Source organism: Neodiprion pinetum, chromosome 5, assembly GCF_021155775.2.
Source record: "Neodiprion pinetum isolate iyNeoPine1 chromosome 5, iyNeoPine1.2, whole genome shotgun sequence".
Taxonomy (NCBI): Eukaryota; Metazoa; Arthropoda; class Insecta; order Hymenoptera; family Diprionidae; genus Neodiprion; species Neodiprion pinetum.
Window position 1 is genome coordinate 19,690,383 of NC_060236.1, and position 16,458 is coordinate 19,706,840.

At 40.7% G+C, this 16,458-nt stretch overlaps 2 protein-coding genes across 2 annotated transcripts in view; one reads left to right on the plus strand and one right to left on the minus strand.

Annotated features, from left to right (window-relative positions):
* 5-HT2A (5-hydroxytryptamine receptor 2A) overlaps positions 1-16,458 on the minus strand; it is a 151,679-nt gene that overhangs the window by 60,355 nt on the left and 74,866 nt on the right. The window lies entirely within an intron of this gene.
* Positions 3,621-9,800, plus strand: LOC124219252 (dentin sialophosphoprotein-like). Its single transcript, XM_069136406.1, has 3 exons — positions 3,621-3,747; positions 4,505-4,560; positions 5,426-9,800. The coding sequence occupies exons 1-3, from the start codon at positions 3,635-3,637 to the stop codon at positions 9,427-9,429; spliced, it is 4,173 nt and encodes a 1,390-aa protein (XP_068992507.1). The 5' UTR covers positions 3,621-3,634; the 3' UTR covers positions 9,430-9,800.

Below are 16,458 nucleotides of genomic sequence, written 5' to 3' on the forward strand. Positions count from 1 at the left end.
CAGCTCGAAGCAAGACCTGCTCTTTAATTTTCTTCGTGTACTGGTCTTTTCTATTCTTCTCGAAATATTAGTATACCGTGTGTAATTATTTTATTGTCCTTAATAAATATTATCTGTCTTTATCTGCAAACACGCACATCAAATATCCAACCATCGAAACCCGCATAACCTCGTTTTGTTTCCTCGTTCGCTGTACGAGTTTCTGCTCCGAACAAATCCTCATGTTTGGTCATCGTCATTCCTTATCATATTTTCGACTTTAGAAATACAAGATACGACTCAATGATCAAGGAATACGTATACCTTTATTTTGGCGCGCTGCTTACAACGTCGTTCTCGAGACGAGGCCATCCACGTTTGTGTATGCAGTATCCATTTCCCTCGGATTTAAACAAATATCATACCGTAGACAACGGTCATTTTTATGTTTGATCTCCGAATTTGCAGTCTGAAGTAATTTTTTTCTGATCCGAACCAAAACCTTGTGACGATTTGTCCTCTGATTAACAACGCTTGTGAACTTAAACTCTTTTCAAGCGTCCGACGATTGACTAGAATGTTCTTTGCATTCTTTACAGTGTCCTCAGGAGATACCTGTTCCAGTGTTTGTGGGAGACGAAAGGATTCGTTACAGGATACGTTTCTATACCAACGACAGTAAGAAGAGTGAATCGCGTCTTACTGCCCTCAGTTATACCGTTGGCTTCTAGGGTCAACTCGGACTGGTCGATGTAATTCTTCCAAAGTTGGATTTCTGGATTGAAATCGATCCAAATTCATTAGTTTGTCAATCGCTCTCGTCATTTCCTCGTTCTTCCGCTCTTCAATGTCGGAACTATCATCACTTTCACTTTCCGTTTCATAATTTTTTTCCATAAAGTCGTGAAGTGAGTTTCCCACTGATTGTCAGTGAATTTTCGCGTTGCTTTCAACCAACACGTATAGTTTTGCACATAAGTTTCACAATTTCGATTTTATTCCATTTATTATATGTCCAGTTTTTTTTTTATGTATTAGTTTCTATATCTCTGAACAGTTCAACGGACCGCTCAATCACTGCACCCATGAATTTATTCGCCTTGTCGCCAATATTATCTTTACAAAAATTTCGACACAATGGTCAAGGGATACATGATATACCTTCATTTGGGCGCAATGCTTGAAACGTTACTTTCGTGACGATACTAAATCTTATCTAACTCATATGAGACAAATTGATCATCGCCATTCGTGTGTATAGCAACACGAATTTCTAATACCTAATTTCTCAAATCCATCTCCTCCTTTGATTACAGTGTTCGATTCAACATATACTGTACTCTGTTTTAGGTGCAGAATGTGCATTTTTTCATCCACGATGTTAGCACATCCAACGTAGTTTCTAGCTGAAAATGATTACTGACATAAAATCACCCCGATGGCCAATGTACGTAACATCATTGCCGGGCGTTAAAATAATACTCTTGTGTGGCAAACAATTCTTTGAAAAACTTTTTCACCATATGTAGCAACATTTCAGGACAAGTTTCGACGGAGGAACGAGATTCTGAACAATGTATAAAGTCATGTCAGATTGTTTTTTTGAAAAATGTAGCGAGTTTTTCACGAGTATATTACAGCAGCTTGGAGAGAAACAAAATATTCTTGTACAGAAAGTGCACGTGTTAATGCGATTTCAAATTATCCAGAAAATGTACCCAAGGCTTTGATTATCATTTTTTTTTTTTTTTTATCCTGGGAGAAAGGCAAAACAATTCAGAAGAATTCGTCGCGTTGTAGTGCTAAAATTCGTACACCTGTGTTCACGTAAGTAAAATATACAGGTCGAGTTGATTATTTACCGACAATGTCAGTTTACTTTTTCCGCAGACTTGTCGCTTGTTTCAATGTTTGATCAAACGGCAGCAGACTCTTCTCCTGTCTTCATGGCAAAGGATATTTGCTATCTTGTCACGATAAAGATCTACATTCATTATCAATCTCAACATGCGTGACTGATTCAATTAATAACAGACACTTGAAATTATCATTTACTCGGACGGACAACGAAGTGATCCTACAAGGGTTCCGTTTGTTCCTTCTGAGGTACGAAACCCTGAGGATCACAGATAGTTGAATTATTTACTCAGCTGAACTTTGGTTACGAAACCTTTCATGTTTACTCTCCACGATTTATCAAGCCACTTCGAATTATCTTTATTTCTAGTGACATAATTTTTATAAAGTGAACCTTATAGATTTCAAGGGCAAATCTGCCCTTCAGTCTGAAGTCGTCTCTGGAAATGGGACAACTATCGATTTTGCATTCCGAGCAATTTTTACCCGCAGTTTTCAGGTGAAAATTCGTTCGTTATTTCAATATATCGTTATTTGGGCTGTTTATTTCAAAGTTGAAATTAAATATCATAGCTATTTAAGCGAGCGTTGAAATGATCTACGCGAAACAGCTTCAGAAAATCTGGTAATTCCGTTACAATTGTATGAAAATCGGTGCCTATTTTCAGTTGGTTATGATCACTACTTTCGATAAAGGACGCAGGGCTACTGAATTTTAATTTACCAATTCGGAATGGCAATTCAAAATTTCGACATTGTGATAAAAGTGAACAAAAATCAGAATTCTCATATTTTCGGAGTTATTAATTCTGAATTTAGAAGGAAATCTGTGAAACTCGACCGCGAAGAAACAAAATTGTGATTCATAACTTTGAAATTCGTTTGAATTGCACGGCAAATCGGCATTCACATATTTCTCATTAGCGCACGGAAGAGAATGAATGGAGATTTTACATCTGTTCTGGTGAATATATAGACAGCACGTTTTGGAAGTCAAATCTACATCAATTGCGGTTGACCTATCTAAGCATATTGTTACTCTTACCACTGGTCTTGTAAATCTTATTATTGGATACGTGAATATTGCCATAATTGCTGTAGATTTAACTCCAAAAACGTGCCGTCCATATATTCACCACAGAAGATATAAAATCTACAATATTTTTCTTTCGGATGCTGATCCCAGGATTATCGATTAAATTACAAAACCAACAACAAATCACGTAAATTTGCAACTGAAAATCGTATACATGTTCGTCTGGAAGTCAAAAAACTTGACCTTCGCGGATATTCTTTTCAAAAACAGCATTATGTATATTTCAGAAGTGCGAAATGACTCAAAGGGCAAAAGGTCGTTATCACATTTGATGGTTGACATTGAATTTCGAATGTTGGAGTGGTGTAATTATTCACGAGAATTCTTCCAACCAGAAATAACGTTACGTGATTGTACGTTTATATCGAGCAGTATGTGGAGAAGACAAAAACTCGAAGGTCATTTGAGATCGCAGCAATGGAAATTTCCGATATTACGCGACTTAATAGTTGGAAGAATTTGGATGCTTCGAAAATGATTGGCACCGAAGCTGTTCAAATACTGTCGAAATATCGAGTTCGTCGGTCAACATTCAAAAAGAAATCATATTTGATCATGTCCTCCGCATTTCAAATTCGTACGGTTCCAAAATTGCCGTATGCACGTGTCGTTTTTGCACACGGCACATATTTTGGAGGTGTATAAAAGCCGTGGATCACTAACCATGGGTATCAGTCTCGAATCAGACTCAGGAATCGAAGGATGGCGAAATTCATCGTGCTTCTCGCAGTTCTGGCCATTAGCTTCCAAGCTCTGGCAAAGCCGCCGTTCAATACCAAAAATCACTCTAATTATATCAGTCAAAACAACGATGAGTAAGTTACGTTGAACAAAAATTTAGTTTATTGATGTCAAACTTGTGATGTTTTCACTGTTATTAACTTATTTGCAAATCTGCTTTATACATGAACATTTAATATCCTTCGGGACAGCACGGATTCAGACAAGGGTGTTTCGCCTCACTTAATAAAATATTTACTACGCAATTCTTCAGTAGTATCTACCGATACTTTACACAACTTGTGATATTCCCAGATTTTCAATAAAGATTCAGAATTTTTCCAATTTCTAGAAATAATGATTGTGCTGTTTCACGCATGAATTTGCTGCTAAAAATTATTTGTTTGACTGTCATAATAAGTGAGACTCGGATTCTCTTACTGACATTTGGATGTAAAATTAAAGTAGGGTTGTCAAGTATTATGAGAAAGTTGAAGGTTTTGCGTTAATTGAGTTTATACCAAAATCCGTATCATCAGTTTTTTTTTCGACAACCTATTTTTACTTACGTGAAGAATATCTTCAGTAATTGAAGACCTGAGTTACGTTATGAGCCTTGATTGAAGTTTCCAGCTTAATGGAGTTCTAAAATGCAGTCTGCCATATTACAAGGGCCAGGAAAAAATTTGTTACTTAAATTTTCGAATTCTTTTTTGACACCGTCAGCTTCTGATAATCGTTCTAAGCAGATTTCTTTGATCGCCTCCAATACCCCAGCTGATGTTTACATGAAACCACATCTTTCGTAGTATTTATAATACAAAATTGAATACATTTTTCGAAAAATTTCAGGTACCATGGTTCTCCGGCAACGGACGATGACGATAAAACTGTTGTTGTTATCACAGGTAAATCCAGAAATATTACGTCAACTACTTAAAAAAATAAAGTTTTTTTCTACCACCAACGAGAGGCCAAATATATTTAGAGATTATTGACCGAAATTTTCAATCTCACTTCAGAAAGTCCTTGCCAAGTAAGGCTTTGGTTTTATAAATTTCGGTTGAAATCTAAGAAATCCTCGTTTTCATGATCTTCTTCTGTTTCCAATTTGACGTGGAATGCAACTAACTAGAAATGCAATAAGAGCTGGAACAATAACAGAATTGTCAAGGAACTTTTCCTATCGATATTTGATTTCCATAGGCACAGACAGTATTGCAAAGTTATGAATGACTGAAAAATGAAGTTTTGAGTCTTGAATATTCAGATAGGATACCAGTAGAATGATCTTTCCGAGAATCAACGAACAATTTACAGTAGTGGGTCAACCATAGACTTATAAGAATCAGATTGGGCGGTCTTACCGCCCGTTTAAGACCTACTGTACCTGGACGTCGTTTGTACTCTTTCGCGAAGCGCAAGGTCTAAGGAAAGAATGAGGGGGGGGGGCACCAAGTGACTATGAGGTAATACATCCAACCTCTCGCCCCAGCAATCTTGACCCTTGCGATTTACCTGTAGATACGGACAGAAAGACGTTACAAATACCAATACCAAAATCTAGTCAAATTTTATAACTTTGAGATGATTTAATAGGGGCATGAAATTTCTAAGCACTGAACACGAGATATTTTCTAGTCTTCTCAGTAAAATGGCAAGTGATGTATTTGGGCTTATTGCCAACCTGAAGTTAGCCGAAATTCAGTATTAAGTGACACATCAATCACTATTCTCAAACAGCTCACACAATTGTAATTTATGTTGAGACAGTGATAACTTCATCTGGTGAGGACAACAAACCTAAAAATCAAGATGGCATCGAAAGATCCTCCGAGCAATCAAATTCGGAATCAAGCTCTTCTTCTGACGCATCGGACAGCCAAACCGCCGAGCAATCAAATTCGGAATCGAGCTCTTCTTCTGACGCATCGGACAGCCAAACCGCCCAGCAATCAAATTCGGAATCGAGCTCTTCTTCTGACGCATCGGACAGCCAAACCGCCCAGCAATCAAATTCGGAATCGAGCTCTTCTTCTGACGCATCGGACAGCCAAACCGCCGAGCAATCAAATTCGGAATCGAGCTCTTCTGACGCATCGGACAGCCAAACCGCCCAGCAATCAAATTCGGAATCGAGCTCTTCTTCTGACGCATCGGACAGCCAAACCGCCCAGCAATCAAATTCGGAATCGAGCTCTTCTTCTGACGCATCGGACAGCCAAACCGCCGAGCAATCAAATTCGGAATCGAGCTCTTCTGACGCATCGGACAGCCAAACCGCCCAGCAATCAAATTCGGAATCGAGCTCTTCTTCTGACGCATCGGACAGCCAAACCGCCCAGCAATCAAATTCGGAATCGAGCTCTTCTTCTGACGCATCGGGCAGCCAAACCGCCGAGCAATCAAATTCGGAATCGAGCTCTTCTGACGCATCGGACAGCCAAACCGCCCAGCAATCAAATTCGGAATCGAGCTCTTCTTCTGACGCATCGGACAGACAAACCGCCCAGCAATCAAATTCGGAATCGAGCTCTTCTTCTGACGCATCGGACAGCCAAACCGCCGAGCAATCAAATTCGGAATCGAGCTCTTCTGACGCATCGGACAGCCAAACCGCCCAGCAATCAAATTCGGAATCGAGCTCTTCTTCTGACGCATCGGACAGCCGAACCGCCGAGCAATCAAATTCGGAATCGAGCTCTTCTGACGCATCGGACAGCCAAACCGCCCAGCAATCAAATTCGGAATCGAGCTCTTCTTCTGACGCATCGGACAGCCAAACTGCCCAGCAATCAAATTCGGAATCGAGCTCTTCTTCTGACGCATCGGACAGACAAACCGCCCAGCAATCAAATTCGGAATCGAGCTCTTCTTCTGACGCATCGGACAGCCAAACTGCCCAGCAATCAAATTCGGAATCGAGCTCTTCTTCTGACGCATCGGACAGCCAAACCGCCCAGCACTCAAATTCGGAATCGAGCTCTTCTTCTGACGCATCGGACAGACAAACCGCCCAGCAATCAAATTCGGAATCGAGCTCTTCTTCTGACGCATCGGACAGACAAACCGCCCAGCAATTAAATTCGGAATCGAGCTCTTCTTCTGACGCATCGGACAGACAAACCGCCCAGCAATCAAATTCGGAATCGAGCTCTTCTTCTGACGCATCGGACAGCCAAACTGCCCAGCAATCAAATTCGGAATCGAGCTCTTCTTCTGACGCATCGGACAGCCAAACCGCCCAGCACTCAAATTCGGAATCGAGCTCTTCTTCTGACGCATCGGACAGCCAAACCGCCCAGCAATTAAATTCGGAATCGAGCTCTTCTTCTGACGCATCGGACAGACAAACCGCCCAGCAATTAAATTCGGAATCGAGCTCTTCTTCTGACGCATCGGACAGACAAACCGCCCAGCAATCAAATTCGGAATCGAGCTCTTCTTCTGACGCATCGGACAGCCAAACCGCCCAGCAATCAAATTCGGAATCGAGCTCTTCTTCTGACGCATCGGACAGCCAAACCGCCGAGCAATCAAATTCGGAATCGAGCTCTTCTGACGCATCGGACAGCCAAACCGCCCAGCAATCAAATTCGGAATCGAGCTCTTCTTCTGACGCATCGGACAGCCAAACCGCCCAGCAATCAAATTCGGAATCGAGCTCTTCTTCTGACGCATCGGACAGCCAAACCGCCGAGCAATCAAATTCGGAATCGAGTTCTTCTGACGCATCGGACAGCCAAACCGCCCAGCAATCAAATTCGGAATCGAGCTCTTCTTCTGACGCATCGGACAGCCAAACCGCCCAGCAATCAAATTCGGAATCGAGCTCTTCTTCTGACGCATCGGGCAGCCAAACCGCCGAGCAATCAAATTCGGAATCGAGCTCTTCTGACGCATCGGACAGCCAAACCGCCCAGCAATCAAATTCGGAATCAAGCTCTTCTTCTGACGCATCGGACAGCCAAACCGCCCAGCAATTAAATTCGGAATCGAGCTCTTCTTCTGACGCATCGGACAGACAAACCGCCCAGCAATTAAATTCGGAATCGAGCTCTTCTTCTGACGCATCGGACAGACAAACCGCCCAGCAATCAAATTCGGAATCGAGCTCTTCTTCTGACGCATCGGACAGACAAACCGCCCAGCAATCAAATTCGGAATCGAGCTCTTCTTCTGACGCATCGGACAGCCAAACCGCCGAGCAATCAAATTCGGAATCGAGCTCTTCTGACGCATCGGACAGCCAAACCGCCCAGCAATCAAATTCGGAATCGAGCTCTTCTTCTGACGCATCGGACAGCCGAACCGCCGAGCAATCAAATTCGGAATCGAGCTCTTCTTCTGACGCATCGGACAGCCAAACCGCCGAGCAATCAAATTCGGAATCGAGCTCTTCTTCTGACGCATCGGACAGCCAAACTGCCCAGCAATCAAATTCGGAATCGAGCTCTTCTTCTGACGCATCGGACAGACAAACCGCCCAGCAATCAAATTCGGAATCGAGCTCTTCTTCTGACGCATCGGACAGCCAAACTGCCCAGCAATCAAATTCGGAATCGAGCTCTTCTTCTGACGCATCGGACAGCCAAACCGCCCAGCACTCAAATTCGGAATCGAGCTCTTCTTCTGACGCATCGGACAGACAAACCGCCCAGCAATCAAATTCGGAATCGAGCTCTTCTTCTGACGCATCGGACAGCCAAACTGCCCAGCAATCAAATTCGGAATCGAGCTCTTCTTCTGACGCATCGGACAGACAAACCGCCCAGCAATTAAATTCGGAATCGAGCTCTTCTTCTGACGCATCGGACAGACAAACCGCCCAGCAATCAAATTCGGAATCGAGCTCTTCTTCTGACGCATCGGACAGCCAAACTGCCCAGCAATCAAATTCGGAATCGAGCTCTTCTTCTGACGCATCGGACAGCCAAACCGCCCAGCACTCAAATTCGGAATCGAGCTCTTCTTCTGACGCATCGGACAGCCAAACCGCCCAGCACTCAAATTCGGAATCGAGCTCTTCTTCTGACGCATCGGACAGCCAAACCGCCCAGCAATTAAATTCGGAATCGAGCTCTTCTTCTGACGCATCGGACAGCCAAACCGCCGAGCAATCAAATTCGGAATCGAGCTCTTCTGACGCATCGGACAGCCAAACCGCCCAGCAATCAAATTCGGAATCGAGCTCTTCTTCTGACGCATCGGACAGCCAAACCGCCCAGCAATCAAATTCGGAATCGAGCTCTTCTTCTGACGCATCGGACAGCCGAACCGCCGAGCAATCAAATTCGGAATCGAGCTCTTCTTCTGACGCATCGGACAGCCAAACTGCCCAGCAATCAAATTCGGAATCGAGCTCTTCTTCTGACGCATCGGACAGCCAAACCGCCCAGCAATCAAATTCGGAATCGAGCTCTTCTTCTGACGCATCGGACAGACAAACCGCCCAGCAATCAAATTCGGAATCGAGCTCTTCTTCTGACGCATCGGACAGCCAAACCGCCCAGCAATCAAATTCGGAATCGAGCTCTTCTTCTGACGCATCGGACAGCCAAACCGCCGAGCAATCAAATTCGGAATCGAGCTCTTCTTCTGACGCATCGGACAGCCAAACCGCCGAGCAATCAAATTCGGGATCGAGCTCTTCTGACGCATCGGACAGCCAAACCGCCGAGCAATCAAATTCGGGATTAGATAGCACTTCTGCACTTGATAACGACCAGAGTACGGTAAATTCCAATGATATCACTCGTCAGTGTACATGCTATTAGATACAGTTTCAAAAATCCTACCCTCATAATTCAAGAAGCTTCTTTTGGTAACTCAACTCCCGTCAAAGCTAGTATCGTTTTGAACGGCATCTCTTATTCTGATGAAAGCAACAGTTCAGAAAACAACGATCTCTTGGAAGTTTTTTCATTATGTTCATCTGTAATGCCAGTATTTACTGTACATAAGGACACTAGCAATGTGGGAACCAGAGAAACCAAAACAGCAGCCGTATTGGATGTTTAAACTGTTGATATATCACCCTGGACGGATTAATTTTGAGCATAATCCACTTTCTATGTATAACCACATTCATTGTACGTATCGGTTATTATTCGTAAATAAATATTTACTATTCGGGTTTGCAAAAATACCTGCCCAGTATTCTAAACATGCACCACACAATACGAATACCTACCTGTAATTGTAAAAATGATTGTTCACTTAATTATTCCCGTAGCGAGGTGAAATATTCTCCGACGGTTAAGGAGGGTGTTTCCTATTTTCGCTAAAACGAGTTTTTTATGTGATTCTATAAAAGTAAAACCGTGATGAAAAATATTTTCTATCTTTCATGAAAAATTTCGCCTACTGGCCCTCCTTATCCGTGACCCCGCGAAAAGTTTGCGGCCGCTGGTATGCAAGATTTCTCCTCTTCTGGTAGTCCGCAAAAAAAAACAAACGGCATTTTACTTCGTAAACACATAGCTTACGTTTCATGAATCAGAAAAGGAAGAAAATATTTTACGAAATGGTCACTTGTCAGACGCAAATGATCGTTTTTGGGCGAAAAAATTGATCGAATTTTTGAGTTTTTATTCTCGTATCCGAAAAATGTACGACGTATCACATTTTCCGTGCATCGAATAACAATATGGATGTATACTCTGCGTGCTGTTGAAATTCGAAGTGGATCGGTTCTTCGGTTTTTCAAATATTGCGCACACCAACTGCAATGAAGCTGTATCGAGAAAAATGCGTTCAAACTTCCGAGTGGAGCTTACATGGATATCGAGTACTTGCAGTGTTCATCTGTTAATATAATGGTAAGTCAACTTTACGAATTTTGGTTTGAAATTTGGCAGACATATTGACACCTCAAAAAATGAAAGACGAAGAAAAAACAGATTGATTTTTCTGAAAATAAACGGGGACGCACCCTTCAACCAATCAACTCAAAGCTTGCATGCCGTGCGTAATCCGAAATAGAAATATCCAGCAGCAAGTAACTGTTAGCCAAATTGCAGCAATAAGTTGTAGTAGTCGGTGAGATTATTGAAAGTGTTATTCGCTTTTTACCAACTTATCGTGTACAGCTTTCCCAATCGTTCATATGACTATCGAGTAATACAACGTTCGTCGGTCACCGTTCGCACAGTCACCTACCGCATATTTTGTACACGAAACAGATATTTATTATAATCATTATCGACTACTTGTTCATACATGTATTACGTGAAGTGCACGTTACCTTTCGACATGGTACTACCATTTCAATATGGCCCAGACTAACCAAAAAAACCATGCAACGATGTATGTCACAATTGAGAGGAAATTACAATTCATCCCACCGTCCAAATCTGTAAACTGATCTAACCATCAGTGTCTGATTTATGTAAGTCACCCATAAATCAAGCGTTCTAATATTTGATGTAATAAGTATTGAGTGAATATCTAATACCTATATTGTATTCAACGTCTATATGAATAAATACAGTGGACGCTAGATATATGGCCCTGCCGCGGGGCTCGAAGAGAGGAAAATTCTCCGAAATGGCTAGTTGCTAAACGCTCCCACTGCTGGCGTCCAAAGCGTGAGCGTGAGCGGTGGGGGGGATGACAGTGCAACGCAGTGAGAGATGGGCGCGCTGAGGTGGGGGATGCCGCATTTATGTGTGTGACCGTGCGAGTGGATGTGAGCACTCGCTCGCATACTGAACGGTCAATTACGTGGCGCCTACTGTACCCGAAAGCTATCCCGAGTCGAAATATAGCGTCTGCTTGAAGCCTTACGTAGGAACTGCTACGTAGGGTTTAAATATAGTAAACTAGATTCTGTTTCAATGCAATATCAGACGCTACTTTGACGATAAAAATTTAGGAAATTTACCGATTTACGAACCTTAGGCTCAAACTTGGGCAGGTTCAGAATCTCCTTCAACCCTCCAGAGGTAGGATTAAACTTGCTTGTTTGAAACCCTCCTTCAACGCTCAAAATTCTAACCCGTTGATAAAGGTCCTTCGATTCTGATTGGTTATGTTAGAAATACAAAAAATACGACTAGGACGAATGAAATCAAATTAAAATCACAAGAAATTGGAATTGGTTTACACATACGTTTAATCGTATTTTCCGTATATGATTCAATTACTTGAAAGGGTATTCGTAAGAACGTGGAATGAATACAGTTAAAGTGTAATATGTATTTAATTTTCAAATGTTATTGAAACTTACCAAAATTACGTGGAAACAGCCCTTGAATTATTCATTGTGAACAGTTGAATGTCGCTGCTTGGTGACTGAAGGTCGTTGGATATCGCGCCATCGTAGTTTCTCGAGGTCGCCGTGCTCTATCGACTCGTGACAGCACTGGTGTCTGATTTTCGCAGATAAGTGAGCAGACGCGCGCGCGAATTTGTAGCAGTTGTCAGAACGATTCGCTTCGGAAAACACGTTCACGATAAGGCCTAAGGCCGATACACATCCAACCTAACGAGGTTGACGAAAACAGTTCCTGTCATAGAGATCCAGAGAACGGCAACGGCTCGAGATTCTCCGATCCTTTGACAATGAACTTCTGACCGAGGGGACGGCAGCGGCCTAATTAGGCCGTCTTGATATCATGTAATGATAGGATGTACACGTAACGATAATACATGTAAAATAAGATCGTTATAACGTCATGGGTTTTCATGCTTCAGGCTTTGCCCATATGAGCTAATAAATGATATTACGATTCCACGGCTCAATCATTGTGAGTTATCATTGAAATTCATAATAGACCTAGAACTCCCATCCTAGGTCATTGAAACTAATACGAAAATCCGTAGTAACTTCGAATTGAAAAAGCTTCAACCATCCAGTAGCTGTAATTATATACCTATAGAGGAGCTGGAGTTACAGGTCCAATGGAGGAGCTGTAGATTGAATAGCGTCGAACTACGGTTTAGTACATTAATTTTGAGGAGTTGGAGGTTCGATGTAGGGTTTGTTCTTAAATTTTTTGGAGTTCCGAGAGTCAATGTAAGATTTCAAGGTTCAGTTTTCTTCAATGTAGGTTTATATGAACCTTGGTAGAGTCAAATGTAGGCGCTAACTTTCGACTCAGGATGTCATGGTCACTGAAGAACTGCTGAATTAGTACTCATATTGTGCAAAATGATGTAAAGGCGTTACTTTGAACTTGATACGTTTCACTCAGTTAGACGGTTATATCATGCCGTTTCGAGGAAGGTTCAAGACAATTTTTCAACTTCTTGTTTCTCCGTTTGCAGGGGTAAAAAGGTAGTTATTACGATTGTTCTGAGAATGAAAAGTTGCGTGTTCACTAGATCTCGAAACGAGGTTTCGAGATCTAGAGAATCGCCTCCGACCATTTTGACATGGACATCTGTGTGTTTGTATTTTGATGTGACATTTCTAATGCACGTTACATTTGGCTCTCCGAACCGTAAGTGGAACCCAGAGTTGGAGAAATCACGACATGAACTATCGATGTAGTAGAACCAGAGTACCAGGACGAGGCCCACTCCTCACTTTCGAAACTCCGAGAAAGGACACTTTACAGGTTAACGAATAAGATATTTCAGGATTCTGATTGCTGTTTGTTTTCGAGTACAAGCTTGCAACATCAAGTGGATCGAAGGTGGATCGAAGAATGATCGGCGAATCCATATAAAGTGTGCCATATATATTTATTCGATTAATTGAATCTGGGTAAACTTAGAACAATATTCCAATTTTTGCAGATGCCAAAATAATGATAATGACGCCTACGAATATGATGGCTATGACAACAAGGAGCTGCAAGCATTTTATAATTGTAATGACGCCATTTGACGCCAATGACGTGAAAATTGATATAAGATCAATTATTTTCCTTGTTATGCTTTATTACTTATACATAAATTAAATCATTATGATATTCATAACGAATATAAATTCTTACCATCACGCATGACAACCTTCTTTTGATAACAAAATATTGATTACTAAAATAAATCATAGCTATAGCACCCGGTATCTGTCATGATCTAAGTAAATTATCCGCTCTTCGACGTCGTCTAGTAGACAGTTTCCACCGAGATTCCCGTCTGTCAAACGACACATCGATTACTGAGGGTCCAATCTAAATACAGTACTATCTTGCTACAAGAGTCCCCGTTATAAGAAAAATTCCCCGTTGTTCCACTCAAGCGAGTTTTATAGCTTCCCTCACTTTGACTGTGTACCTGAAGATTCCCAATTCTGGTGCTGTTTCCTCGTTATAAGCGAACAAGTGATTGCGCTGAATCATACGTGTTTAGGCACCGAATTCGTCTACATAACTGTGATTCTCTCACAGCGAGGAGTGGTGATGATCATTGACATATTCGCACACGTTCGATCCCCGAGCTCTCCAGAGAGTAGTGGGGGAACGCTCCAGCCATGAATTTCCCGGAATCCTATTCCCCTAACCGCCTTAACACTCTCTTATAACGAGGTAATACTGTAATCAATCTTATCCGAATCTATAGCAAATGACGTAAGTAGGGTCTGGCACTACCTTTTCACAGAACAAAACAAACAACAAACACAGAACAAAAGTTAATACTTTTTTCCTAATTTTATTACGAGACGGTCAAACATTGAGTATTTATCGAACTTATGAACTCTTAAGCTACCACAATTTTTTTCAAAATGTGACACGACAAACCCCGAATTGTGAATAAGATTTCAAATAATGATTTCTTACCTGAAATCGTTTCTGTAGATTGAAAAACCTGGTATAATCAGTCGCTTTCACTCTGCGACGAGCCATATTATTCGCAAGACAATTCTATACATTCTTATCACGATAATTTATTTCCCTTGCATTTTTAGGAGATACTTACCATATAACTTGTGAATGTAAAAATTTTATAGAATCTCTACGTGTGATCATATTGTAATACAGCTAATAAAAGAGAATTGATTTTTAACTGTACAACCTCTTTCAAACTTGTCCCATGCTTACTGTGCCTTGGATACGGCACTGGTGGCGATACACGTCTTCTTTGACGTTACATCGATCGTTCTCTGAGTATTGAAACCTTGGGTTTTCACTCTTTCGGTCCAGAACCGAATCAAAACTGGAGAAATACGTTCGAGCTAATGTCCCAGTAGCTAAATTCTGATGGTAGATGGGCCCAGTTGTCATGGTCGATTGGGAAAAAAAAAATTATAATATCTCCTATGGCTCTATAGTTACCGTTTCAGTAATGCAGCTATGATTATTATTCACATGGGCTTTTACTGTTATCCTATCTGATTTTAAACCCAGATCTTAGACAAATATTTCAATTCTGAAATATCCGAGTCTGCTGAGGCTCGAATTTGTTGTATCTTGATCTATAATGACGAATGGAATTATTTTCCTATTTAGCATAAATACACTTATATATATGTATATCTCGAGTAAAATGACTGTCATGAGACGAGAAATTAACTATGTGAAAGCTAATTGAATACAATATTTGTTATGACATTGATTGTTCCAAAAATATAACGGCCTTGGGTGATGCCTCACGGGAAAAAACCAACTTGGGTGTAAATTCCCATAAAAACTAAGTTGAGGGTGCGAATTTACACCCAAGTTGAGGGATTTTTTTCGTGAGCAATCAGTTTGAATTGAAAATACAGATACAATATGGTGGAATGCCACGTGTCTTCAACATTTCAGGATATCAGTTGTCAGCCTTTATCTAAATAAAAGATCCAGAAGGTTCATTCCAATTCGATATTCGCACTATATTTTGATGTAATTAATTTGCACTCGGCAAGCATCGATTTACTTATCATTTTATTTCTGTAATTTGTAGTTAATCAGTTTAACCTGAGAGAATTTGAACGTTAGCTATGTGGAAATTGAATTTGACGAAGTGAAATTTTCCCAACATTTTTCATTTTTTATTTTCTCACGTTAAAGTATTATACCCACCGAAATTATTTCAATATCTTGGCTGACCATGCGGTAAATAATTTTGAGATGTGTTCTTAATTTAGAAATACCAAAATCTCTTGAGCCGAACATTTTTGTTGCTTTTAACTTCGTGTAATCTACGCAACAAAAAAATAAAATTACATAGGAATGGTTTTTTTTCAATAGTGCAACTGAGTAAGTAAAGTATATTCAGGTATCTGATATTTGTCGACAATGTGAATTTACATTTTCCAGCATATCTGTCACTTGTTTCAATGTTTGCTAGAAGTCTGCGAAAGTCATTTTTTGACAGCCTGACAAGTGATATTCGGTACCATGCCATGATAAAGATTTACATTGATCGTTATTTCTACACGAATGATTGACCTCATCGAAAATGTAAGACGTACGATTTATTTCTTCGGGTAGCTAAAAGAAAACTTTATTCGTACCACAAGAATAAGTTATTGTTGAATATGTGTTCAACTGCTATTTTTTTGTACATCTATCACACGTTTAGTTACATTTGACATCCATACATTGTAAAATAAATATAAGTCAGTTATATTTATCACTGTTATATTTACTTGGATTATGTTTGTACCCAATACGTGCATTACACAAGCATATTTTTCTCACGAGTATCTGAATCCATGCAACGTGTAAATTGTCAAAATAAAGAAAAAAATTTGACCCTAATAGAAAATAAGTATCTATGTACCATTTATTACAAAATTTACAACACGAAGTATGAATTACATGACATTGAATTCGGAAATGATCAAAATTCATCCAAATTTCGTAAAAGTTCTATTGAGTCATGCTTTGCCTTCACCATTTCCAAATTGGTAAATATATTTTTGGATTTTG

Bases quoted from the DNA above. Each gene is read 5' to 3' on its own strand.
- LOC124219252 (XM_069136406.1), top strand. From the start codon at position 3,635: ATGGCGAAATTCATCGTGCTTCTCGCAGTTCTGGCCATTAGCTTCCAA. The intron at 3,748-4,504 runs GTAAGTTACGTT...GAAAAATTTCAG, and splicing joins ATCAGTCAAAACAACGATGA to GTACCATGGTTCTCCGGCAA. The intron at 4,561-5,425 runs GTAAATCCAGAA...ATGTTGAGACAG, and splicing joins AACTGTTGTTGTTATCACAG to TGATAACTTCATCTGGTGAG.